Source organism: Nannospalax galili, unplaced genomic scaffold (genome assembly GCF_000622305.1).
Source record: "Nannospalax galili isolate Female #2095 unplaced genomic scaffold, S.galili_v1.0 scaffold445, whole genome shotgun sequence".
Taxonomy (NCBI): domain Eukaryota; kingdom Metazoa; phylum Chordata; class Mammalia; order Rodentia; family Spalacidae; genus Nannospalax; species Nannospalax galili.
The window spans coordinates 2,527,356-2,555,022 of record NW_008354184.1 but is presented as its reverse complement, the minus strand read 5'-3'; the positions used below and the strand labels follow the sequence as shown (position 1 = coordinate 2,555,022).

Sequence of the window (27,667 nt, the reverse complement as noted above, 5' to 3'; positions counted from 1 at the left end):
CTGTCTTTCTGTCTTCCTCTTGCTGTGCTACATTCCTAGCACCCAGACACCAGGGTGCTGGCCTGCAGAACTCAGCTGATTTTAGGAAGTATGCTGTGTCAGGAGCCTGCGCACAGACCCCTGCGGACAAGGCTGACTTCCTCCCACAGGGTCTGGGGCGGGGCACACAGGAAGGCCCTGTGACTGGCCCTGGCAGTCACCCACTGAGGCAGCAGCTGTGCTGCCAAGACAATCAGCTGGGCAACCTTCCCCCAGGGCTTCAGAATGGACCTGTGTCACCCAGGTAAGCATCTGGGGCCCAGCCGGGGCCTCAGTGTCCCCTCCCGCAGAATGGGGAAGCAGTGGCCGCCTTGCGGGGCCCTCAGAGGCACAGAGATGTGTGTGACCGGTTTCAGCCACCAGCCCCAAACATCAAACATTGTGTACTGAGGTGGGAGCCAAGCCAGGTTGGGCTCTGGGACCAAAGTGGTCACTGTTCTTGGCCTCCTGAGCTCAGCTCTAGCAAGGGGACAGATGGTAAGCAGGACATAATGGTGCTGGTGAGCCAGTGACAAGTGGGGTGAAGTAGAAGACAGCTGGACAGGGAGAGGAGAGAGGGTGGGTGGGAGGCCTTGAGGGCACAAGCTGAGCACAGACCTGAAGGAAGAGGGGGTTCCTAGGGGATCTGAGGAAGAGCGTCCAGAAGAAAGAGGCTCCGTAAAGACTCAGGAGCTGGGGAGACCCATTTCTAAACACCTTATGCTGCTGGTGATGCCTGTCTGGGCCTTGCAACACTTTTTCTGCTCTTGAGGTCTGGTGGCCTTTGGGGGAGATCTGGGTACACTTCCTGGGGAAGCAGTACCTGCAGTACCAGCAGCACGGCCCTGATAGGCACTCCCCAGTAGCCAGGGAGTTAGGCCTGGGGACAGAGAAGGAGGTTGCAAAGTTGGTACAGGAGATAGGTGTGGTTCTGGGTTGCAGAGGGAAAGGCTGGGAAAGAAGCCTAGCCCCCTAACCCCCGGCCTCCAAATGTTTCCTTGGAGTTCTAGAACATGAGGGCCAATAGTGACTGTCTGAATCCCCAGGTCCAGGTGACTTAGACTTAGTCTAGAGTAGCATTTTTCTCTAAATGAAACCTAACTTTGAGCAGCCTGGCCCCACCCACTGCTGCTGGGCATCCCCCAGAGATGGTGCCTTGGGGTCCTAGGAACACAGAAACCCACTGGCCCATTTACGGATAGGACACAGGAAGTTGTGTCAGCAATGTCATATATTAGAGGCCACTCAGCAGGGCCAGCATCTCCATCCACCCTGCCCAAGGCTATCCCTGGCCCAGCCTCTGCCTCATGTCTCTGGGCTTTGGGGTTGCAGGAGAAGCAAGTGACTCCATCCTGCAGAGATTGGGTGACAAGGCTGGGGTTTTGGGCCAAAAAGAGGCCAAGTGGAGACCCAGGACAGGCAGGTAGGTCACTCTGAGGGATGAGAGCAAGGCAGACACAAGTCTCCCTCCCTTCCCCCAGGCTTGATTGTCTACTGTCACTTTGCTTGTTAGGGTCCTAACATAGTGGGGTCACAGGACAGTTAGCCTCTGGGACAGATGAGGAAACTGAAGCTCCCAGGGGGAAACTGAGGATGAGGACTGGCTGGCTTAGGTCACATGGACAACAAGGAGCCCAGCAAGGAGAGGCCTAGAAGGCTAGCTTGGCCAGATGCTGCAGAGGTCTGGAGGAGGGAAGGCTCGTCTCTGCATGCCTTGGGCTGGTCTGGGGGGGAGAGGGATGGACAGGGGACAGTATGACAGTCTGTGGGAGATTTGGGGTCTCTGTGAACTGGTTTGTCTTTTCATTCATTCATTCATTCATTCATTCATTCGTTGTATAAACAGCCCGGTGGTGGGCTTCAAAATACAGGAACAAAGCCATGGGCTGGTGTCCAGGGGAGCTGCTGCTCCAGGGTATTGGGTGAGCGGAGAGGAAACACACTCTTTGGCATTCTAACTCACACCTGGTCACAACCACCTCTGACACAAACAGGGGAGCAAAGGGGGCACTGGGAGGAACTTCCTGGAGTTACCCCAGGAGTGTTCAGTGACCAGAGACCCTCAAATGCATCATCTGTGAATGGCTGGCCCTTTGTCCTCATGAACTGCCCCTGCAAAGATCGGTACCAGGTTTGAGTCTCTTCCTGCAACAGGCCTCAGTTTCCTCACCTTGATTATGGATGGAACAATGACCAATGCTCCCCGCTCCACCTCCAAGCTGCTTCCCACCTCCTGCCCATGTGCCTGTGCCACCAGGCAAGCGTGTACATACATACATACACACACACACACACACACACACACACACACACACACACACACACGGCCTTCAGGAAGGTGAGCACCCAGGGCAAGAAAGCCCTGCCTGAAGGGGCCAGTGGTGAGAGGATGAGGGAGGCCGGGTGGTTTAAAAATAGACACCAGGGGGAGGAAGCTGCACTCTGTGCTTGCCGCTGTGCAGCGCCATGGTGGGTGGTGTCTGCCCTGCAGGACCCAGCACCCTTCCAGAGCCTCTGTGCCCCACGGCGCCACCTCCACCTGGAAAGGGGAAGTGGGGCCAGCTGTTCTGGAAGCTGGGTATAAGCACTAAAAATACAATGGGAAAGAGGAACGGGGAGGGGGAAGTGGCAAGGAGCTGGGAGGGGTGGCTACAGGGCAGTGGGCACTGGGCACTGGGCACTCACTGGCCATAGTGTAGGAACCCCATGGGTGGACAGAGCAGGAGTCAAAGGTGAGGGGAGGCTGAGAGAGGAGCACCTTTGGGAAGAGCACCCCAAGAGGAGCATTGCAGAGAAAACCAGGTGCTCACAGCCTAGGAGCGCAGTTGACCAGATGTTTCCAATGTTTGTATTGTCTTGAAACTGCCTCTACCAGGAGCCCACACCAGTGCCTGAAATTCACCCTCAGCAGGTGACATCAGAGGTGGCCCCTCTCTGTCAGTGCCTTCATTGCCCTCTGACTTCGGGTCCTGAGCTCTGAAATGGAGAGAAAGCTTCTCTTTTTGAAAGCAGCCTAATGAAGAGTCAGAGGCTCCTTGCGGCACACTTGCCCTGTGTTAGGACAGCAGATCAGGGGCCATGGGGCTGTTTCCTGGGTTCATATGCACTTGGCCAACTGTACCCACTGGGGACAGGGCTTGGGCAGAAAGGGAAAGTGTGCTCAGAGGGTTCCTAAGTACCCTTGCTACCAAAGATACTGAGAGCACTTGGGAAGATAAGGTGCAGGCCACACCTCACTGTCCCTGCATCATCCACTCTCCGGGAAACCCCGTCTATTTCCAACCACCCCCGTGCCTCAGTTTCCCCAGCTCTATGCTGGCTTGGAGGGTCGAGGAAGTCCTGACTCAAGCCCCATTCTGTGTCTTCATTGTTTCATGCTGCTGTGGTCAGCCCTCAAGTCAGAAAACCCAGGAGGTTTTTTGGTTGTTTTTATTAATTTATTTTTATGTGTATAAGTGTTTTGTCTGCATGTATGTAAGTGCACCACATGAACGTAATGCCCACAGAGGTCAGAGGAGGGCATTAGATACCCCGGAACTGGAGTTACAGAAGGTTGTTAGCTGCCATGTAGGTGCTGGGAACCAAACCTGGGTCCTCTGCAAGAGCAGCCAGCGCTCTTAACTGCTGAGCCATCTCTCCAGCCCTAATGCCCTGGGTTTTTGACAATTTTCATGGGATTCCTAGCTTCACAAGGTAGGCTCAGGTCCCAAGTGGGCAGAGTGCAAGTCCAAGCTCCACCACTGTCCATCTGTGTTGACTAACAGGTCACTTATCTTCTCTGAACCCCAAGAACATCACCTGCAGGAGGAGGTTAGAAATACCTTCCTCAGAGCCATGGGGGTCCAAGACAGGAGGAGCAGAAGCACATAGGCTGGCACACAGTGGGTGCTCAGAGAGCCAGAAGTACATAAAACTGACACACAGTGGGCACTCAGAGAGGAGCCAGGAGCACTTGGCGCTGGCACACAGTGGGCCCTCAGCCAGCAGTGCTGCCCAGTCCTTAATCAGCCCATCCACTGCCTATTAGGGACTGGGAAGGAGGTAGGGCAGGGGACAGTGCCCAGAGGCAATGCCGAAAGGCATCTAGGGTGAGTGGTAGCAGCCAGGGAGAGAAGGAAGGGCATCAAGGCACATGAAATAGCATGTGCAAAAGCCCATGGCACAGAGAAAGGGCTTCCAGGAGGCCAAGCAGAGCTCAGACCTGGGGAAGGCTGGAGCTGCCACGTGAGAGGAAGGTGAGGGCACAGACACTCTGAAGTCTTTGTCCCCAGGACAGTGGGACACCCAGGACACTGCATTGGCAGCAGCACACAGGGATGTAGGATGACACTGCAAAGTCCAGCTTCTACTGCAAGCAAGAGGACAGTGGGGATGATGTGGGGGCTGTGGAGACAGAAGGAAGACAGCAGGACTGTAAGAGTGAGAGGGAGTTAGTGTCTGGGTGCTGAGGGGAGGGGACCCTGGAGTTCAGGAGCTCAGGAAGAGGCCTGGGAGAGGGAGTTCTAGGAGTTTACTTAGGACACTGACTGGGAAACTGGGGTATGGGGGGAACAATAACAGACCAGAGCTCAGAGAAGGAACTAGGGCAGAGAGAGGAGAGAGAGAGAGAGAGAGAGAGAGAGAGAGAGAGAGAGAGAGAGAGAGAGAGAGAGAGATTGAGACTGACTTAGGCCAGTGAGGAGGGAGAGACAGGTTGGGGGTGGTCAGCCCATATAGCCAGCCAGCCTGTTACATAAACATGGAAGCCATACCACCTCAGTTAAGGCCTAGTGAACCACTTGTGGCCTCCTCCAATAGGGGCTCCCAGCCCAGCCAGCAGGACAAGGAGGGCCAGCCAGCAAGTCTGATCACCCTGCAAGGTTAACCAAAAGGATGGGGTTTACCCACAGACAGGACTCAGCCCCACCCCATTCTGAGGGAGGAACCCAGAGTACCAGTCCACAGCAATGCCTTCCTGCCATGTCCCTGAAAGGAGTCTGCACACATGATTCCACACCCTCATTCTTTACATGCCCCCCCTTAAGAATCTTTGTCTTAGGGCCGGGAAAATGTCTGTCAGCAAAATACTTGCTGCAGGAACAGGAGGGCCTGAATTTGATCTGCAGCAGCACACACATTTAAAAAGCCAGGTGAGGACCAGGCATGGTGGCGCCTTTAATCCCAGCACTTGGGAAGCAGAGGCAGGCGGCTCTCTGTGAGTTCAAGGCTAGTCTTGTCTACATAGAGAGTTCCAGGCCAGCCAGTTACATAGTAAAAAACAGACAGAAAAGTAAGGTAGAAAGTGGTGGAAGAAGATACAACATTGACCTCCGGCCTCCACACATAGACACATACACACACACACTCCCCCATATACATGTACACACACATATGCATGCATGCACACAAGCACAGAGTCTGCCTCTCTCTGGGGGAGCCTTGGGTGTCAGCTCCCACACTGCCTTTCCTGAGGGTGTGACCTGTGGTATGCCACCTCCCTTTTCTTTTTTAAAATATTTTATTTATTGTTTTTATTTTATGTGGATGAGTGTATTGCCTGCGTGTGTGTAAGTGCACCTGTGTCATGCAATGCCTATGGAGGTCAGAAGAAGGCATCAGATCCCTGGAACTGGAGTTACAGATGGTTGATAGCCACTGTGTAGGTGCTGGGAATCAAACCCAGGTCCTCTGCAAGAGCAGTTAGTGCTCTTAACCAGTGAGCCTTCTCTCCAGACCCATCACCTCCCCTTTCTTAACCTCTGTGGTCAAATTGAACAGATATCTCCTGTAAAGAGCTGTGGGGGCTAAGGAACTCCATTTACATGGGACTGCTAGTATGTAGCAAGTGTTCACAGCTTAGACTTTAGTGAGACTTGCTTCTTATCCTTGTCTGGGCCTCTGGGAACAGGGCCTTTGCCTTGCAAGGACAGAAAGTCCCAAGGAGCCATCAGCCCCCACTTCTGCTTAAGGAACCATGCAGCCAGTTGCCCCAATGATGCCCAATGAGGAGGGGTGCCATGTGTCCTCAAGAGGTCACTCAAGCAAGGGACCCCTCAGCTACTACCACCAGGCTGCTAACTCCATTGCTCAGCAGGCCCTGAAGGTCTTGATTGCATGCAGTCCTACGTGTCTTGTAGACAACAAGTGGTGCCGTCTGAGGCTGTCTGAACACAAGTCCACTCCAGCCACGCATTTGAGGTCAGCCTAGGCTACATGGTCAATGCCCTGTCTCAAAAAACAAATTAAAAGCAAACTACAGCCACAAAAGAGCAGCTATGGCTCTCCAGGCCTTTCTAGAAAGACTGCCGTGAGGGAAGGCCTGACCACCTGACTGACCACTTCCTGTGGAGCAATAATGGAGGGTTCCCCCAGTGTTCCTGGCAGCAGTGACCGGCTGACGTCAAGGTCAAGCAGAAGGGCAGAGGGAGATGGGAACATACGTGGGAAGGAGGCACAGGCAGGCTTACAGGGGGCTGGGTGGGCACAGAGCCTCAGGGGTCACCAGCAGGTAGGCTTGGAGGAGGTTGCTGCCCCCCTCAATGTCCCACCAACCAGCAGTGGAGACTGATGCTGAGCCACGAGTTCTCTGGAAGACCAGTGGCATCCATAGGAACCTTTACTTTGGCAAAGACCAGTAAATCATCTATTCTGTTCCTTTTATACAGCTGGGGACAGAGCCCAGGACTTACAGCATGCTAGGCAGACACTCTGCTACTGAGCCCCACCCTGAGCCAGTCATGTTAATCCACCTGCCTCAGCCTCCTGAGAGCTAGGATTATAGGTGTGAACTGCTTGCCTGGCTCTGTGGGGATTCTGACTAGAGTGTGGTAGGTGGAAGGGTTGGCAGTGTCCTGGTGTGGAGTCAGCTTCTCACCTGTGCAGAAGGCCGGCACCACAGGCTTCACTGTTTCCACCACAGGTGGGATGCCACAAGATTGGAGCCAGCCCAGTTCAGGGCCCCAGCTCACTTGGTGGCTTTGTCCCTGTGGGACTTTAGCCAGGTCATCGCTCCTCTCTGAGCCACAGTATCTGGGGGCAAGGACTACAAAGTGTCCCCCCAAATCCAATCTCCCTTTCTTACAAAGGCAGGCCACCATGACCATCCTACTAAAAGCTTCTTTACCAGCTTTCCTTGCAGCTAGGTGTGGCCACATGACCCCACTCTGGCCAATAGGGAATCTCTATTCAGGGAGTGGAAGGATCAAGATGGAGAAGTGGGGCTGCTCCTGACAGGGTGGTCCCTGAAGGTCTCTCCGTGGCAGCCAGCCAGGCCCCAGTGGTACCAGAAGCAACCCTAGATTTCCTGGGGAAGAAGCCCTGGGAGGCCAAGCAAAGCCTCTTCTCTTTCTAGACTCAGCGGAGCTGAGCAGCAGGGAGGCTGAGGAGCTGCAACAGATCAAGTGGCACCGCAAGCAACTGCTGGAGGACATCCAGGTGCGCCCACGCAGGCTCATACGCTCACAGACCACATAGACCCACATTTACACTCATAGACGCGCGCACTCATAGACCCCTCTCTCCTCAACCCAGGCCCCACAACACAGCCCTGGGCCAAGCCGATCCCCATCTCCGATGTAGGAAGTAGTTTAAGCTCCTAGGGACTGCCCACAGCAGCTCGGCAGCCAGCCCACAGCAGCTCAGCAAGTGCAGGCCTGCACTGGCCCTCTCCTCTTCCTGAATGTAGACCGCTTAGCCAAGGTCACACCTGCCCTGGGCTCAGCTCTGACAGCTCACAAGTCAGTTTCTTATCTGTTCCCTACCCTGCTTCTCAGCGATCTTTAGAAAAGGCCCTGATTCACTCCTCAAACAGTTCTGCCTCCAAGCCTTCACACACACTATTCCCTCTGCCTGGGGCTCCTCCCAGCTCAACTCGTGGCTCTTCCTCCTTTTTAGTGCCAGGCAGGGCTCTGCCTCCTTCTCCAGGCTCCCTTGGCCTCCCTGTCTACCATCACTGAGTCGTCCCCGCCCACACACACACACACACACACACACACACACACACACACACACACCACACAGCTGATCCACCTGATGAGCCACCTGAAAGCTTTCACTCTGGTATCCTATTGAGTACCTGTGCCCGATCCTTCTCTACCACTGCTGTGGTCATTTTCTGCATGATCACTCCCCTCCCCCCATGGCCACCCACGATTCCAACATCCCCAGATTATGGGGATCCCCATGAAAGTGGAGCCTGGGGCTGCCTTACTCACCATTGGACCCCAGGCCCTTAGCCAGCACACCCAGGTGTCAGTTGACACCTACCAGGGAGTCTCCCTTGTGATTATGGTGAAGTCACCCAGTGGCACAGCCAAGGTCCCTGGGGGCAGAAGCTTCCTACCCTGCCCCTCAGGGCAAACCCAGAGGGCAGGAGACATCCTGGCTGCAGGGGGGGGTGGAAAAGAGAGAGAGAGAGAGAGAGAGAGAGAGAGAGAGAGCGCTAGAAATAGGGTTGGGCCAGTGGTGGGGGCTTAGGGTGTCCCACCCCTGAGACAAAGGCAGGCAGAGGCAGTGAGTTCAAACTTTGAGGGTAGGAGGCATAAGGAGGGGAAGAAGGAGGCTGAGGGGAGACAGGAGAGAGATGTCTGGCCCATAGGTAGATGGGGAGCTGTGGGGATATCCTGGGCTCCTGTGGGTCTTACCTCCAGGCTGACCTGTGCCTATATCTATCTGTTTGTCCATCTGTCCCTCTATCTATAGAAGCTGAAGGATGAGATCGCAGATGTATTTGCCCAGATTGACTGCTTCGAGATCGCCGAGGAGAGGTGAGGGGCCAGGTCTCCTGGAAGCTGGTTCCTGGGCATGCCCCACTCGATGCTGTGGAAGGTAGCAGGACCCAGGGAGAAGAGGAGCAGGAGGCAGGCACATGCTGCCCACAGCCCAATCCAAACCCATCTGGACCTCTCCCCACTGACTCCCAAGAGACTCCCATTCTCTCAGCCCTCACCCAGCTTCCCACAGCCATACCCTGTACATTACTAGCCAGGGACAGCTAGGACTGAATGGGCAAAGGAGCCCTGGGACTCCAGGGACCAGAAGTCTGGCCTGGATTGGCTTGCTGGCCCATCTCACCCCATCCACCACTTGGAGGTGTCCTCTGCCCACATCCATCCTCCCTTGCACAGGAAGACTCCTGCTTGTTCTCTGCCCTAGTGCAGATTAGACAGGCTCCTCACTGGACTTCAGTTTCTCCATTTACGTGTAAGGAGGTTAGGTTCCCATACCCACCTCCCTGAGGTCCCTAGTCATGTCCAGCCTTTTGCCATTGTGAAATGACATAACAATATCTCATTTACAAAGTTCATACTCAACCATGCAACAATGACCAAACGACAACAACAACAACAACAAAAAAAAACCTCAATATTTTAAGTAGGTTTCAGTTCTGTTTTGGACCCCATTCTTAGCCTTCTGGGGTCAAACACAGCTATATGCAACCCACAGGCTACAGTCTAGACATGCCTGCTGGGGCTCTAGGACACAACTACACAACACAGGGGACCCAGGAACCTGCTGTGCTTCCTAGACTTCCACCTGTCCATACATGTGGACACCATGTGTGCATGAGAGCACATGCACACCTGCAGGTCTCCACATCCTAGCCTCAGCCATAGACGGTTACTCCCAGGAGCATCTCCCACCACTCAGCCTCTCCACCCTGCAGGAGGCAAATGACTTTTAGAGAGAGGGAAGCTGAGTCCTGGTATGATGAAAGGACTCACCTTGACTGGCATGACCTGGAGAGTGGAGCTGGACTTATGCCCAGGAGCCACCTCTGGGGCCTGCGCTGTCATCAGTTCCATCATGCCCAGACCCTCTGCACCGCCCCCATGAGTTCTGCCCAGTGTTCAGCTTCCAGCCCAGGGGAGAAGCCAGACCCCACCCCTCAACCCTGCTCCTCGCTTCCTCTCCCAGGTGGTCCCAAGCAGAGGCTAGGGACCCCCATGGAGCCCCAAGGCTCTTCTGACAAGAGCCTCTGGAGGCTGTTGGGGACCATGGGGTTCAGAACTGTCATGCTGACATGGATGCCCCTGTCCACAGCCGGATGGCACAGAAGGAGAAGGAGATGTGTATTGGGCGCAAGAAGTTCAACATGGACCCCACCAAGGTGAGCAATTGGGCAGCCAGGGGAGGGAGCATGGACCCCATCAAGGTGCACAGCCATGTAGCCAGGAGAAGAGGTTTCCTTCCAGGTGCCTTCACAGCTCACCTGACAGCCCACCTAACAGGAGGAAGCTGAGGCCCCTACAAGGGTCAAGTTTGCATCCTGTCTCCAGGTGGGACTAGGCTCTGTCTACTCTGTAGCACTGTAGCCCCAGGCTCAAGGTGGCATGAAAGGACAGAAGGACGGGGAGGCTGTGAAGTACCGCCACTTGAACCCATCTCTTCTCCACTCTGGTTATACATCCTCCAAAATAGAGTTTTGGACAGTGAGGCCATAGATCTTGGGCTCTGTCCCCGGACATGTCTTCTAGGCCTGGGCTGCAGATGACCCATCCTGGAGCTGCTCACTCTTCGGGGTAGCCATGACTCCCTCGACAGCAGGGACAGCCACAGAAAGAAGTCACACACTGCACTAAGGCAAGGCTCCAAGTAGGCATAGGGAGCTCCCAGCTCTGGCCAAGACTGCAGTCCCCAACACAGGTCAGGGTCACGTGCCTGTCATGGCCACAGGCTCTAACCCTCTGCCCCCCTCACCTGCCCCACCCTACTCACACTCACATACACTCACACATATGCTCCCAGCTCTGCCCACAAGATCCCCAGCACCTTCACCCTGCCCCCCTACCCCAGAACCTCCACAGCCTGCCACCCACTTCCAGCAACTTTTTGCCCAGGAGCAGCAGGGACTCAAGGACCCAGAACACCAGTGACCAGCCCATGACCTCCCTCAAATCAAGAGATGATTTCTTATGCCTGGGTCATAAGGAGAGCTGCTCATGAGCCTGTCAGATGAGCAAAGCTGGCTTCAGGGTGGCAGCGGGCGGGGGAAAGAGTGAAGGTCACTGCTGAGGAAGCTAGCTCCCTCATGGGGGGGCAGCGGGGGGGCTGAGCAGTCTCCTCCTCCCTGATTTAGATGATTTGTCTAACTTCCATACAATGGGCATAGATTGCTAGTGTGATGAAATGAAAGTCTTTGAAATAATGAGTTTTAAGGGAACAAATGGAGAGACTGAATCACTGTCTCTTAGAATTATGAAGGCCCCGAATCACCAGAGTGTATAATCAAAGCACTGGCAGGCTGCAGGGGCTGCTGGGGAACACCTGGTGTGAACTTGGCTCATTGCAGGCACTCGGTTCTCTTAGCACGCCTCCAATGACAGGAAGTTCACCACCTCTCAAAGGCAGCTTCTGTTAAGGAGGGGACAACATCCTCGAACAGACTGTGCCAAGTCAGAATACCAGGTCCCCCTCCTCCACCTGGGGTCTGCTGCTGTGGGGGCTGTTCATGGACTCCGTGTCCCCCTCCAGGGCATCCAGTATCTCACTGATCACAAGCTGCTAACCCCTAACGTCCAGGACATTGCCCAGTTCCTGTACAAGGGTGAAGGCCTCAACAAGACAGCCATTGGCACCTACCTGGGGGAGAAGTAAGTGCAGCTGGACCTCAGAGAGCAGGAAGTGGGGGAATGGCATGGATCAGAGTGAAGGATGTTGGGAAAGCCATCATGTTTAGGACTTTAGGAGATGACCACTCGCCCCATGTTCTGGCACATTCATCCATTCATTCACTAAGGAGGTGATCACTCACCCCAGGCTCCAGCACATTCATTCATTCATTCATTCACTCATTCAGTAATGTCGTTAATGCCTACTGTGCTCCAGGCGCTCTTCCAAGTCCTGGCTTTATGAAACAGTCAAAATTCTCGTCTTCTGGGACTGGCACTTTCTGCTCAGAAGTGGGACAGAAAGCAAGCTCTGTCAGGTACAAAGAAAGCAGAAAGGGGACCAAGTTGCTGAAGACCCTGAGCTGAAGCTCTGCTTTCAGTCAGTGTGGGGGTGAGGAGGGGCTAGTGTACATCTGGGGCAAGCACATTAGAGGCAGCGAGAACAGCAAGTGCAAAGGTCCTGGGACAGAAGCTGATCCACACACAGCAGGAGGAAGGGAGTGAGGAAGGAGTAGAGAACGAAGTAGGAGGATCCATAGGATGCTCTAGACTGAGGAGTGTCTGGGAGTGCCCTCTGGCTTTGTGAATGGGATGGGCTGTAGGGGACAGGGTAGAGCTGGCCAGGTGAGTCGCCTGCCCTTCTTCCACACTGCCCCAGGAACATGTTCCTCTTGTCAAGCGAGCTGGAGTGCAGGTTACTGACCTGAGAGCTGGGGAGAAGGAAGAAATGGAAAGGCCTGTTTGTCTTCCTACTGCTAATGAGGAAACCGGGGCCTGGGGATGCCCAGTGGCTGGAGTAGGGCCACCAGGCAAGAAGTGACCAAGGAAGAACTAGACTTGGAACTGGGAGGTCCAAAGCCAGGGAAGGCCCAGGGCTGGTGAGCAGATAGGGTTCTGCGGGTGTGTGTGTGTGTGTGTGTGTGTGTGTGTGTGTCTGTGTGTCTGTGTGTCTGTGTGTGTGTGTGTGTGTGTGTCTGTGTGTCTGTGTGTCTGTGTGTCTGTGTGTGTGTGTGTGTGACAGAATTGTGCCCCAGGGTATGACTAGACTAGGCTGTCATCTCTCCCCTCCCCTCCAGAAGAATGCCAGCAAGTCCTCACGTGTGTCCCTCCCTCTCTCTCACCGCTCCACAGGAACCCCATCAATCTGCAGGTCCTGCAGGCCTTTGTGGACTGCCACGAGTTTGCCAACCTCAACCTCGTCCAGGCCCTCAGGTGAATGGTCCAGGCAGGAGACACAGTGGGGTGGCGGGATGGAGGTGGTTGTGGGAGAGGGGTCATTTCCTCCCAACCAAGGGCTGTGCAGAGGAAGAAGCCAAGAGCAAGCTTAACAGGAGAGTCCCACCCTGCTGAGTTGAGCCGTGGGAGGGGATATCTCAGGCTGCACTTCTGCTCTACTGCAGTTACTAAGGTGTGAAATGATCACAGCTATCCTTCCTCTCAGCCATCTGAGAACCTGATCCTGCCTCTCTATCACACTCTGGACTCTGTCCTGTTTATTCTTCTATGTAGTTCGATGTGATCACAGTTGCTGTGGCTTGTGACTTTTTGATTCTGATACTATGATTGCTGCTTGTATTTTCATATTGATGGATGTAGTATGGTTTCTGGGTTACCACTATTTACCCCAAAACCAGAGCACCCACTCCAAACCCCAGTTCTTCCACTCGCTCTCTGTGTGACCCTGGATGAGGTACAAACAAGATAGTTGGGCCTGGTGGTTCATGCCTATGATCCCAGCATTTGGGAGACTGAAGCAGGGGGATTGCTGTGAACTCCAGGCCAGCTTGGGCTACATGTAGGCTCCAGGCCAACCTGGGCTACTCTGACTAAAAACAAACAAAACAAAACAAAACAGAAAAGGAAAGGAAGAAGGAAGGAAGGACAGAAGGAAAGAAATTCCTTATGCCTCTATTTCCTTATCTATGAAATGGAAATAATAACAGTACCAAATTCAGAGGGCTAGAGGACTAAATGGGGAATGCCCGCAGTAGGCCTTGCTGCTGTGGGTCAGCTTTAAGTCTTAGCAAGCTAAGGGGCAACTGATCTGAGCTTTGAAGGGTGAGGAAGAGTTTGCAAGGCAGAAAGAGGTCACCACCATCCAAGCAGTATGGACTTCCCAGATGAAGGGCTTCAGAATCTCCACTCACTCGCTCACTCATGCAACAAGCTTTCACTGAGCAGTTCAAGTGCCCTGCAGGAGACAAGAGAATTTAACTGACACTGAGAAAGTCAGGAGCTTCTAGACCTAGAGGGCAGTTTAGATCCCAAGACAGGGAGGCCCAACCAGGACAGGGCCTGAACCAGGGTCCCATATCCAGTATTCCATAAGAAACTTCCAGGATCCTCCTGTGCCCGTGGGCTTGGCACTTGTACATCTGAACCCCACTTGTCCCATCTTGTGGGTTTAGGAGGTCGGGTTCTCCTGTTCACAGGGACAGGGGCAGAGCATTGCCTGGGACCCACCAAGAGCCCCACCCACTTGGCTGACTTGGCTCTGTCTCCCCAGGCAGTTCCTGTGGAGCTTCCGGCTGCCTGGTGAGGCCCAGAAGATTGACCGCATGATGGAGACCTTCGCTGCTCGCTACTGCCTCTGCAACCCAGGCGTCTTCCGGTCCACAGGTGACAAACCCCTTTCACCTCCCCACACATCCCTACCTTGGGAGCCCAGATCCTTCTGAGCCCTCACCCAGCACTAACTCCAGGGCATGCCTCTGCAAGGTGCCTGGCAGAGCTGCCTCAGGCATGGATCAGGGAGAGGGAAAGGGGATGACGGGGAAAGGGTAGAGGAGTCAGTATGTCCAAGATGGCTTCTCAGAGAAAGTAAGGTCTGAATAAGGCTTTAAAGGGTGAGTAGGAGTTCTCCAGGAAGTAAATGCATTCTGGTAGGAGGTTCCATTTGAACAAGGGCTCAGATACAAGCAGCAGCCTGGGATTGATACATGGGGGCAAAGACATAGAAGCTGATCCACAAGGCTCAGCCCTTAGCCCTGTCTCCAAGGGAACAAGGAGGGACTACCACAGTCAACTTGCCATGGCCACCTCTGGCTCTAGAGTTACCAGAGCAACAGTAGCTGATTCAGGTCATGAAGCATTCCTGTGTGCCCGGTACTTTCCACGTGCAAGGCCACTGGACCCTCTTGTCAGGGTCATCGAGTCCCTGTATCAAGTCTGTGAGCTTGTTAGCAATGTATTATCCCTTGGGAAGCACAGATCCAGACTCTAAGGGAGGAAGTAACTTGTCCCTAGTCATGCCACCACTCAGAGCAGAGACAAAAATCACCTACAGCACTTGCCTGGCTCAACTGTGACCCTTGAACGGGCACTCAGCCATGACCTGTGAACTGGTGTTGGCTTTCACACACCTACACACCCCCACAGGGGTGGAGAGCACATCAGATCTGTTCACCCATGACCCCCAGAACCCAGAACACTACACTGCTCAATAAACATTAGTAGGAAGCCAGGCATGGTGGCACACATCTGTAGCCCCAGCATTTGGGAGGCTGAAGCAGGAGAATCATTGCCTGTTGAAGGTCAGCCTGAGTTGTATGTAAGACCCTGTCTCAAATAGATGACAGATAGATAGATGATAGATGATAGATAGATAGATAGATAGATTATAAATAGATAGAAAGATAAATAGGCATTTTCAGTAGTTTATAAAATTTTTATCTATTATTTCTAATTTTTTATGTGTATGAATGTATTGTCTGTACATATGTAAGTTCAACCATGTTGTGCAATGCCCTCAGAGGTCAGAAGAGGGATTCCCCTGGAACTGGAGTTACAGACAGTTGTTAGCTGTCATGTAGGTACTGAGAATTGAACCCAGGTCCTCTGCAAAAGCAGCCAGTGTTCTTAACTACTGAGCCATCTCTCAGTGGTTAAGAGCTCCTGGAAGGTATTTTCAAAGCACCAGGTTTGATCAGTTTATCTTTATGCGACCTGGAGCATGTGACCCAAACTCCTTGTGCCTCAGTTTCTCACCTGTAAGATGGAGGTGAGACAGCACCCTGTGTCCCAGGTATAGGGAAGGGGTGGGAACAGTAGCAGCACTGGCTGCTGTGGTAGGAGGAAGAGGCATCACTTTCTGTAATATTAGCTACTCCAGGGTCAGTCTCTGAAAGCTACATATGGGGAGGCTGAAGGTCAAGGGCTGGAACTGGCCTTGTCGGGTTCTGGATCCCCAAAAGACCCAGAGAGGCAGCCACATTCCCCGACACCCATGCACAGGTCTGCACAATGGAGCAGGCACCCACAGAGGCGGCCAGGTTACCAGGCAGTTCTAGAACAAGCTACTAACTAAAGGGGCGGCTAACAATGAGCTCCAGTTCCCAGGAGGCAGAGAACAGAGTGGGCGGGCCTGGGAGGGCAGCAGCTGAAGGCAAGCAAGATTTAAAAGGGAAGGAGGGCACAGCCGCAGTGGGGGGTTGTGGGGCGGGGAGCAGAAACCTTAGCTGAAGTTTCTGGAGCTGGGAGCCAGGGAGAACAGGAACAGAGACTGGGCCTTGAATGTCGTGGCATATCCAGCCAGGGGCAGGATATACCTTCAGGGCTTTGAGAGGACCGGGGCAAGGGGGACGGTGTTCCAGGCCAGGGCTGTGACTGCTGTCTGGCTCCGCAGACACCTGCTACGTGCTGTCCTTCTCCGTCATCATGCTCAACACAGGCCTGCATAACCCCAACGTCCGGGACAGGCCACCCTTTGAGCGCTTCGTGTCCATGAACCGAGGCATCAACGATGGCAGCGACCTGCCAGAGGAGCAACTGCGGGTGAGAGATGTGCCGCTGCCCTGCAGGCTCCCTGGGGGACTTACCCTTAGATGGCTGCCCCAGAGTCCCTCTGAGATACAGCACATGCCACAGGGATGAAGGTCTGCCTGCCAGGCTGGCCACTGTTCTGAGATGAACTGTCATAAGTGGGTACCCTTGGCAGGCCCCCTCAAAGCAAGGGTGTCCAGAGGTGGACCACAGGTTTAGTCCTCCAGATTTAGACCTTTGGGAAATTCACACTATCCCTAATGGGTGCTAAAGGCCAGGGGTGTGGCTCAAAGGCTTGTAGAGTTCCTAGGGTCCATCTTCAGCACCCCATAAATGGGAGTGGGGCCTCATGAGCTCAGAATCTGGCTTCTCTATGAGTTACAGGTGATAATCTCAGCTCTAGTCCTCAGAGGGAGGAAGCAGGTCTTCCATAAGCTGCCACTAGCTCCACAGTCAAGCAGGTCCCAAGCCTCCTGTCCCCTCATCTAACACCCCCATCCACGCTACACTATACCAGGCCCTGTCCTTGGCACAGAGACCCAGAGATGACTACACAGGTCCTGACTAGACCAAGCCCAGGGTCATGAGGAGGGTGCTCTGCATGTGAATTACATTCCTGGATCAGGGCTGTCGCCCACACTAGTGCTGGGCCCTTCCCTCCAGATAGGTGCTACTGCCATCTTGGGAGGGCAGGTGCCATCCTGGAAACCTCCCAGAGGAGGTGACTTCTGAACTGGACTTTGACAGCTGGATAAGAGTCTCTCTGGAAAAGAAGGGCATTTCAGAAGGAGGAAGCAGCATCTGTCTGGGAAGGAGAAAGTGGCCAGTACCTCTGGCTGTAGTAGGGACAGGTGTAACCAGAAGTATCTGGGTGCTGAAGGCCAGCCTCAGGAACAACGCAGAGCCATGAGATGTTTACAAATACAAGGGGGCAGATGCAGGACCCGGTGAGCAAACAGTCCCATGGTTCAAGGACTAGAAACACCCAGGCACACCTTGGTTTGCCCCCACCCTGATCGGAGCCAGCAGATAGGTGAGCAGATACATGCCCCCACCCCCACCGAGATCAGCACACAGTAGGCCCCCTGCCTCCAAAGCCTGAACTGAATCTAACCTCCTCAGAGTTGAGTAATGCCTCCCCTTAGTCCACGGCTGCCTGGGTCCTTGGACATCTGTCACGCAGGAGCCACTCTAGAAGCAAGGCCTCAGAGCTGCCTGGAGCTCTGGTCAGGCCCACATCTCTCATCCACTGGCTAGGTATGTTTAGCCGACACCCTCTGGGCCATTGTCCCAGCCTCTCTGTCACAGCATGCCATGTCCTGGACAGTTGTAGGCCCTCCAGGCTTATACTGCATCCCCCTAGAACAGGTCCAGCTAAGGACACAGGGCACCATGGGACATACTAGCGAGGGGCCTCATGTTTATGATAACTGAGTTCTAGCTCAAGCTTCTGTTGAACTCCAGAGCCCTACTGATGCTGAGACCAGAGGGTGAGATAGGGGGCACCCAAGCCAGGGCTTGGTCACGCTTCCTGGCTGTCAGCTGTCTCCTGGTGTTGCAGGCATGGAACTTGGTCCAGACAGCACCCTCTGAGGCATCTAGGTTCTTCTGTCCCAGAACGGAGAACTGGCCCAGCAGCACACCAAGTGATAGAGGCAGTTTATTCAGGAAGAAAAAGGCTCTTTTGAGAATGGAAGTGGACTAGAGAGAAAGGACAGCGCTGAGAGTGTGTCATTCACATGGTGCCGCCTTTTCGTGCATTTAGAGATTTGGGGGCTTTTCTCGCACACGCTCTGTTTTGTTACCTGAAGCCACAGTCAGAATGGTTCCCAGTCTATGCCAACAGCTTCTTCTCTCATATGTTTGTCTTTGCTTTGTAAAAAACATTTATTAGTGTGGTGTGGGGAGAGGGAGGTACATACACGAGCCACAGTACCTGTGTGAAGGTCAGAGGACAGCTTATGGGAATCGGTTCTCTCCTTCTACCATGGGGATCCCAGGAATCGAACTCAGGTCATTAGCCTTGGCAGCAAGTATCTTATCCTCTGAGCCATCTTGCTGGCCCATCCTATGTTAATCTTGATGCCTCCTTCTCCCCTCTTTCTCCACACCCTACCCTCCTGCCACTTCTGGCTCCAAGAACCTCAACCAGCATCACTAAGTAGATCAGGGATCCCTTTGCCTACAGTCTGTTGACTTCAGGCAAGGATAGATCTAGGTGCTCAGTGACCTCAGGGCTCCATGCTCTGGATGCAAGTCTCAGCAAGCCTGACAGACACACTGGATATAGGCTTAGACTCAAGCTACTCTAGAGATGCCAGGTAACTCCAGGCTTCTAGCTTTTCAGCCCTTGAAATTAAAAGCCAGGAATAGGCCTATTGACAAGCTTGGGTCATGTGTCTCTCCCTAAACTAGTCACTGTAGCCAGTAAGATGCAAGGCTCTGGTGAGCCAAATGAGGTCACTGTCTCATCCTGGAGCCTGAGGGTAGAAGAGGGTACCAACTGACTGAGAAACCTAGGGAAAGAAGTAGGGATCCCTGGAACAGGGCCACAGAACCACAGGAAGGGCAGCCCATGCTGTATACTTACTTACTCAGCCCTGGATGGCCACACCCAGTGGCTTGGTGACAAAGCCGGCAGGGTGTTTTCGAGACACAGGAAGTGTGGGCACACTGAGCTCTTTCTCTGTGGGGTAGTATGTACGAGCTGCAACTACAGAAGCTTCCAGGTTCTCCTGTGGGTTTAGTGGCGGCTCAGGCCCTTTCTGCACCCCCACAATTTCTGTGAGCCTCCCAAGTACTTGTCTGGGCTGATAGCGACTGCTGCAACCTTCCAGTCCCAGGCCCTTGTTCTATCAGCCAAACCACCTGGGGATTCCCAGGGTGAAGCTGGGGTCCCCAACAGAGAAGCTGGTCCCTGCTTTTCTCCACCCCCACCCCACACAAGACAGAGTGAGTGCAGGGACATACATAATGTGCACCCCATCCAACCCAGAAACACCAGCTTCTGGCCTGTGCCCTTTGGGGACCCCTAGTCAAAAGGACAGGATGGTAAACCAGCAGCAGACAGCATCTCTAGAACTGCAAGGGAGTTGAGCGAGACTGATGAAATCCTGGTCTAAAATCCCAAGAAAACATCACAGTAAATCCAGACACCATAGGAAAATGTTGAACCGCCTTAGACAGCATTGTGTAGCAAGTGGCCACCAAAGTTTAAAGCATTTCCCTGGGCACTTACAAGTCTAGCTTTGTGATTGGTGGAGCCCTTCACTGCAGGAGATTAGAAATACTCAGGAGGATCCGCATCCATACCTACATTTTGCCCTGGGACAGGGGCTCAGCTCTGGCTTGCCCGCCTCCCCTGACAAAGAGTTCATCAGCTTCCAGGGTTTACCTTCCAGAGTATTTCAGTAGCTCTTTCTACCAGAAGGTCATCCATGGAGAACTAAAGTCAACTCTTGAGGACCCTCCACACCCCAATCCCTGTCTCCAGAACTCATTTTAGACAGGGCTGGTGGGAGGGGACCATGGAGCACCATGGTCAGGATCTTGCCTTGGGGGTCAGTCCTTCTGCTGGACCTATTAGCCTGGAGTGGCAGATTCCCTCCTTCCTGAGGGCTCTCTATCCCCACCCCAGTGTGTGTCATCTAGAAGATTCTACTGCCCACCTAAGGAGAAGAGGGGCCCCTCCCACTGTGGCCACTGCCCGTGGAGGTCTCTGTTCCAGTTGCTGTGCCCAGAGTGGATGGGTGTGCATGTGTGCATGTCCATGTGTACATCCAAGACACCCATTCACACAGAGGAGGGGACACCAGGTGTGGGTGTGGCGTGTGGCGAGGCTCAGCATAGGAGGGGAGCACCAGCACACCTGAGGTGACAGGGAAGGGTTTCACCAAGAATGAATGGCCCAGGAGAGGGTTTGCCAGGAGGGGGGTTACCTGTCCAACGTCACCAGGCCCGGTGGTCCAGGCTCCATATTTCATAGACTCAGCCAGGCCTTTCTCCCTCCTCTCGGCAGAACCTCTTCGACAGCATTAAGAGTGAGCCCTTCTCCATCCCCGAGGAAGATGGCAGTGACCTCACCCACACCTTCTTCAACCCTGACCGCGAGGGCTGGCTGCTCAAACTGGGTGAGACCCAAATGCATACACACTTACCTGCACACGTGTGGACACATGGATGATACATGCACATACACTTACCAGAAGCCTCAGGAGTGGATCAGCACAGCCCCAGTCTCCCGATCTCTAGCACAACAGCCTGCCTGCCCTTTCCACCACCCACCCATCCATTCATCTACCCATATACCCACCTATCCATCCATATATCTATCTGTCCCTCCATCTACCCATCTACCTACCTATCCATCCATCCATCTAACCATCCACCCATCCATCCCTCTACCCCTTACACCTACCTATCCATCCATACATCTACCTATCCATCTACCTATCCTCCATCTACCCACCTACATAAACTCTCCATCTATACATCTATATACATCTACCTATCCCTCCATCTACCCATCCACCTATCTCTCCATCTATCTAACCATCCATCCACTCATCCCCCCCTCTACCCATCCACCTACCTATCCATCCATACATCTACCTATCCCTCCATCTACCCATCTACATAAACTCTCCATCTATACATCTATATACATCTACCTATCCCTCCATCTACCCATCTACATAAACTCTCCATCTATACATCTATATACATCTACCTATCCCTCCATCTACCCATCTACATAAACTCTCCATCTATACATCTATATACATCTACCTATCCCTCCATCTACCCATCTACATAAACTCTCCATCTATACATCTATATACATCTACCTATCCCTCCATCTACCCATCTACATAAACTCTCCATCTATACATCTATATACATCTACCTATCCCTCCATCTACCCATCCACCTATCTCTCCATCTATCTAACCATCCATCCACTCATCCACCCCTCTACCCATCCACCTACCTATCCATCCATGCATCTATCCATTCATCTACCTATCCATCTACTCACTCATCTATCCATCTGCCCATCCATTCATCTACTCATCTATCCACCTACCCATCCATTTGTCCATACACTCATCTATCCACCCATCTATCCATTCACCCACCCATCCACCCACCCACCCATCTATTCACCCACCCATCCATTCACCCACACACTTATTCACCTACCTACCCACAACCCACTCATCCATTCATCCATCTATTCATCTACCCATATACATAAATACCCTACCCATCCACCCATTCATCTACCTACCCATCAGTCTTGGGAATGCAGAGAGCAGGGGAGGGCTGATTATAAGAAGACAGGTGGGAGATAGAGGATCCATGGGTAATTTCATTTCTCTCCCAGAAAGATGGGGACAGAAGTCTTGGCTGATTACCATCTGTTCAGGACCTACTAAGTATGGGTGAGATGCTGGTCCTCTGAACAGCCTAGCCTTTGGGTGGTGGTTCTCAGGAAGCCAAGACTCAGCAAGGTCAGGGCAATCTCCCAACAAGTGCCAAATTTAGGACAACAGAAGGCTGGCTGTCCTTGAAGTAGGAGGAGGGAGTGATAGAGATGATGTGGCTTAGGGAAAGAGTCAAAGTGGTAGGTGCAGGGGTGGATACTGCACTGGGTGAGGGGAACAGCCATCCCTGCCTCATCCACACACATGCCCGGGAGCCTCTGCAGCAGAACCAGCCAGCTAGGGACCATGGTCTTCCAAGGCAGGTGAGGGAAGACACCTCATATTGGAGCAAGGGCCTTGGCTCAGGCATTCTCCATTACCCACTTTGTGCTCAGACTGTGCCAGCCCCGCTCATACCCAGATGCCCACGGAGCCCTCCATCTGTCAACACACTCCACCCTCTCCTCTTACTGGCCTCTGGGCCTCCTACATTCCCCCAGATATTTGCTGTCAGCCCCAGGGGAGCTCCAAGTACAAAGCTAGGCAACAGAGGGACCTCAGAGCCTGATGGTGCTGAGCTCACACCCAGGTCTTCAGCCTCAGTAGGGATAGTGACTATGAGAACACTAGCTATCACGTACTAACATGCCCAAGGGTGTTGGCTCCCGGGTGAGGACACTGGAGTTTGAACATCAGCTGCATCACAAGACCAGAGGCACATGACTTCACTTTTCCCCCACCTCAGTTTCCTCATCTGTCAAATGAGGTTACTGGGGCCCCCTCCTCCTGGGTAGTCACAGGGATTCACAAGTTAGCATTTTCTCAGTCTTCTAGAACCAGGCCTGGCAAATCAAAACCAGGATGCTCTATGAGTTACTTTTCTCCTTACTGTGACAAAATACCTCACAAAAGCAACTTAAGAAAGGAAAGCTTTGGGGCCTGGAGAGATGGCTCAGTGGTTAAGAGCACTGACTGCTCTTGCAGAGGATCTGGCTTCAATTCCCAGCACCCACACGGCGGCTACAAACCGTCCTTAACTCCGGGTCCAGGGGAATCCGAAGCCCTCTTCTGATCTCCACGGTGTTGCACGACACAGGTGCACTCACATACATGCAGGCAATACACTCATACCCATAAAATAAATAAATAAATGAAATATAAAAAAAGAAAGGCTTGTTTTGGCTCAGTTTGAGGATGTACTCCATCATGGTGGGGAGGCAGCAGTAAGAGCATGAGGCGGCTGGTCACACTGTGGCCACAGGCAGGAAGCAGACAGTGAGGAAGGCTGGTGCTCAGCTCGCTTTCTCCTTTTTCAGTCCAGGACTCCAGCCCATGGGATGGTGCTGCCCACATTTAAAGTGGGGTTTCCCACCTCAATTAACCCAACCTAGAAACCTCCTCATAGACATACCCAGAGGCTCGTCTCCTAGATGAGTCTAGATGCTGTTAAGTTGGTTATCAATAATAACCATCGTAAACATACACTAAAGGCAGCATGGGTCAGGGTGTGGGCTCAGAGTGGGGGTGTGAGGGTGGCCAGTACCCTCTAATCTCTGGGAACCTGGATGAAGTTCAAGAGAAGTGAGGTACTGGGAGTCACTGGGGGCGGGAGAGGGTTGGGGGCTGGGGGAGCAGGAGAGTGCACATTGGCTCTCCCAGTGGCTCATGGAGAAAAAGGCTGACTTGCCACACTGCTGGCCTCTTTCAGGAGGCCGGGTGAAGACGTGGAAGCGGCGCTGGTTCATCCTCACAGACAACTGCCTGTACTACTTCGAGTTCACCACTGTGAGCAGCGCCCGTGCCCTAGCCCCCCTGGCCACCACCTTCATAAGGAAGCTTGGGGCCCTTTTAGAGCATTCAGTTCTTGTCCCTTCCCATTTCACAGATGGGAAGAACTGAGGGGCGAAGAAGAGAAGGGGCTGGGCAAGGCACAAGGTCAAGAAGTCCCAGCTTAAAGTTGAGTCTCCTGGGCTGGGGCTGTAGCCCAGTGGTAGAACACTTGCCTAGCATGCAGGAGACCTTGAGTTCAATTCTCAGCACTGAAAAAATAATTGTTGTTCAAAGATGGAGCTCCTGAGGGCTAAGTATGGTGGTTCATGCCTATAATCCCAACACTCAGAAGGCAAAAGTGGGAGGATCCTAGCACGTTCGAGGCCAGCCTGGGCTACACAGCAAGACCCTGTCTCAAAAAATAAAAAATAAAGAAGCTAGGGTTCCCAAATCCCAGCCAGGGCTCTCATGCTATGCCCACTCCTCTATGGCTAGGCAATCTGGGAAGGCAATCCCACATGACTCTGCTTAGGGGAAACCCCAAATTCATTCCCTGCCTTTGACCTTCTTTCCTTCCCCATAGGACAAGGAGCCTCGGGGGATCATCCCACTGGAGAACCTCTCTGTGCAGAAAGTGGACGACCCCAAGAAGCCGGTGCGAGTCAGGCTGGGGATTCTTAGCAGAGCTGAGGGCAGGCAACTGGGCAGGACCTTTCCCCAGGAGGTCCGGCCACTCTGTAGGGTCCACCTAGAGCCATGGATCTGGAATGGTCAGTGTTACGGAAGTCACATCTCAGTTGTTTCATAGAGCTTGACTAGGACACTGGCTGGGGATCTGAAGTCATGACTCTTCCCTGAGCCTCGCTTTCCCCATCTGTTACATGGGATTTTAGGGAGTCTGTTCCATAGTAGACATTCACTGTCCTCTGCCCTGGCCTGTTGGGAGGGAGATGTCCTGCAGGGCCACTGTGTGGGGGAGTGCTGGTCTTACCCAAGTATCACACATATCCCCTGAAAACCATGGGGAAGTATCCCTGCCTATCCCCCAGCCTTGCCTTCACATGGCACAAACCCCCCCACCCCACCCCCAGTTCTGTCTGGAGCTGTACAGCCCGAGCTTCCGGGGCCAGAAGATAAAGGCATGCAAGACGGACGGGGACGGTAAGGTGGTGGAGGGCAAGCATCAGTCCTACCGCATCTCAGCTGCCAGCGCCGAGGAGCGTGACCAGTGGATTGAGGCCATCAGGTGAGCGGCTGCTGGGACCTGCCACAGTTTCTGTCACCTTCCAGAAGGCCCTGCTTCTTTAGGATCGCCTTTCATTGTCCATAAAGGGGCTCCTTCCTGTTGGCAACCTTCTGAGGGCATATCCTTGAACCAGACACTGGGTCAAGCCCCAGGTAACACAGAAGGAAGAGTCCAACTTTAGGATTCAGTGGGAGACCCCCAGCACATGGTGCACACAAGGAGTTCGGCCGGGGGAGACACAGGCCAGTGGGAGGCCTGCTGGCCAGAAGATATAAATGACAACTAGGCAAGGACTGTGTCTGTGTCCTAGGGACTTAGAGGATCTTTTTACTCAGGTCTCAAAGAGGCTCAGAGAGAGCAGGGACTTGCCCAGGGCCACACAGCAGTGAAGGGTAGAGCTGGGCCCAAGAAGGAGCCTGCTGTTCCACCATAGGTTCCCCTGCACCTCCTCAGTCTCTGAAGGAGCTGGAAAGGAGCCCGGGGACTCTGCTTGGCCCTCAACCCCCTTGAGTAGGGGTCTCACCCTTGCTGGGCCTACCAAAGGATCCATCTCTGTAGGGGTCCCCTGGCCTTTCTCCTGAACAGGGCAAGTTGACACCTCCCTGGGTGTCACATACCCCGAATCACAAACCCAGAAAACCCACCTTCCAGCAAACCCCGAAATCTCTTTTTAAATTTTTTATTTTATGTGCATGAGTGTTTTGCCTGCATGTGTGCAAGTGTACTAATGTGTGGAGGTCAGAAGAGGGTGACAGATCTGAAACCAGAGTTATGGACAGTTGTGAGTTGTCATGCAAGTGCTGGGAACTGAGCCCAGGTCCTCTGCAAGACCAATCAGTGCTCTTAACCATTGAGCCATCTCTCCAACCCCAAGGCCTGAAATCGTATCCCCTCTCCTTACCCCAGGGCCAGCATCACCCGTGTCCCCTTCTACGACCTGCTGGCTGCTAGGAAAAAGAAGATCGCTGGCAAGCAGTGAGTTTCTGGAGGCCGCACTGGGAGCCCTCAGTCCTAGGCCCTTCTGGGACCTCTGACACCTGGAAACACACCTCTCACCCTGCTATACCTGTTCCTGCCCACAAACCTCCCCTTCCCCCCGTTGAGTTGGTTGTGGGGGATGCGGAACTTCAAGGGCACAGAGCTTTCAGGGAGGCTCCTGACACCACTGTGGGGAAGAGCCTGGAAAGTCTGCCCTGGGCCACTGCAGTCAAAGGCAGAGAGACCAGTGACCAGAGCCAGTGCAGAGCCCACCACCTGCGTGCATGTCCCACTCTCACCCTCCCCAGCAGGAGGATCACAGCATCCCTGGAAGCTTCCAGCTCAGAGGTGTCCCTGCAAGTCCCTTCCCCCTCACACTGGGCTGGGCCCTCCCTGCCAGAGCAGAAATCAGCACACACCCAGCACCTTGGTGGACTCTGGAAGCCTCAGATCATATTTCTGAGTATGTATATCCTGTGTATCTTCTGCCAAACCACACCCCTTCTCTGGTTCTTGCAAAACTACAAAGTTTGGACAGGAAGCATCTTGGCCCTGCTGACTCTGCAAGTCAGAGGGAGCTGGGATACTAGGTAACTGACCCAGACAGACTAAGCTGGAAGGTTCTGAGGAGAATGGTTCAGGTACCACTCCCAAGGGTGTCGACATGAGGAGAGAAACCAGGGAGAACCTCAAGACGGTGGCAACAACTGACGAAGACAGGACTGAGCTGCAATGAAAACACCATGAGGAGAGAACTCTGCAGGCTGTGCCTACCAGGAGGGCTATCCGGAGGTGGTGGGAATCCAGCCAGTGGTGCAGAACTCATTAGACAGACTCTCTGCCATGGCACCTGCGCTGGACACTTGGCCATCAGAGCCATGGTAAAGAGAAGCCACAGAGTGGGTCCCAGTACCTCAAGACACTCCAGCCTTGTGCCAGAGCAAAGCCAGCTTCTGATACACAGTAGGCTGCTCTGCCCCCAGAGATGCTCCTCCAAAATACTTGTTACCCTCTCTCCAGCCTGGGGAACCCCTGGGGGAAAATTCAGCAGTGCAGTCAGAAATGGGGCTTCCCGTGCCAGCCCAAGTGCCCAGCGGGAACAGTGGGTGACCAGGCTGCTCTCATTCTTTCCAGTCCCTACCCCTCATTCTACCCCCATTTTCCCCAGTCCCTACCCCCCACACACACACATATGCACATTTACCACAGGGTCAGGGGGAGAAACACCATGGGAGGGGGTGAGACCCCCAACTCAGAAGGGTACAAGTATCTGGGAGCCAGGGCGTTGGCAGAGGGAGCCCTTGCTGGATAATTAAGAACTTTCTTGTCAGGTGAGCCCCCCTTAGCTGCCCCTATTTGGGGGTTTGGGGAAATACACACAGGGGCTGTGTAATTTGTCCCCTCCCCTGTCTGGTCCTCAGCTTCATCCCCATCACCAAAGTAGTGGGAGAAGTGGTTTGCTTTCTGTTCTAACACTCAGAAGCAAGAATAAAGCTCATGATCCAACTGGTGGACAGAGCTCTGTCCTCCAATGATGGTGTCTTCTATCCCTGACTTGTTCCTGGCCCTTCAGCCTTTGCCCAGACAAGAAAAGCGGACACTCAGAGGGCCCCAGAGCCTCATCTTTGGGACAATGGGGGTACCACAGTGAATAGAAGTTTCCCAGGGGCTTCCTTGGAGGAAGAAATGGGGGCAGGGGCAAGGCCGAGATAGTTCTGCCATATCCAGGGAAAGAAGAACTTTCCATCCAGAAGACAAAACTGTCGATAGATGGAATGGCAGTCATGGAAGATAAGTAGTGACCCCTCCCCCTATCTAGGGGGCTGTAAGGACAGGCTGGTGCCAGGGATCACTGTGGGGCTGGATTCAGTAACCTTTGA

At 53.5% G+C, this 27,667-nt stretch overlaps 1 protein-coding gene across 2 annotated transcripts; it reads left to right on the top strand.

Moving 5' to 3' along the window:
• The first annotated feature begins 119 nt into the window (after positions 1-119).
• Cyth4 (cytohesin 4) lies at positions 120-27,298 on the top strand. Of its 2 annotated transcripts, XM_017802768.1 has the most exons (14): positions 120-283; positions 7,349-7,431; positions 8,698-8,762; positions 10,039-10,105; positions 11,470-11,588; positions 12,738-12,818; positions 14,113-14,225; positions 16,231-16,379; positions 20,386-20,497; positions 23,502-23,578; positions 24,147-24,218; positions 24,655-24,809; positions 25,716-25,784; positions 26,096-27,298. In XM_017802768.1, the coding sequence occupies exons 1-14, from the start codon at positions 265-267 to the stop codon at positions 26,379-26,381; spliced, it is 1,467 nt and encodes a 488-aa protein (XP_017658257.1). In that variant the 5' UTR covers positions 120-264; the 3' UTR covers positions 26,382-27,298. The 2 variants fall into 2 exon arrangements, with proteins under 2 accessions (XP_017658257.1, XP_029410966.1); XM_029555106.1 differs by lacking the exon at positions 7,349-7,431.
• The last annotated feature ends 369 nt before the right edge of the window (positions 27,299-27,667 follow it).

Bases quoted from the DNA above. Each gene is read 5' to 3' on its own strand.
- Cyth4 (XM_017802768.1), top strand. The intron at 23,579-24,146 runs GTGAGCAGCGCC...CCTTCCCCATAG, and splicing joins ACTACTTCGAGTTCACCACT to GACAAGGAGCCTCGGGGGAT. The intron at 24,810-25,715 runs GTGAGCGGCTGC...TCCTTACCCCAG, and splicing joins CAGTGGATTGAGGCCATCAG to GGCCAGCATCACCCGTGTCC.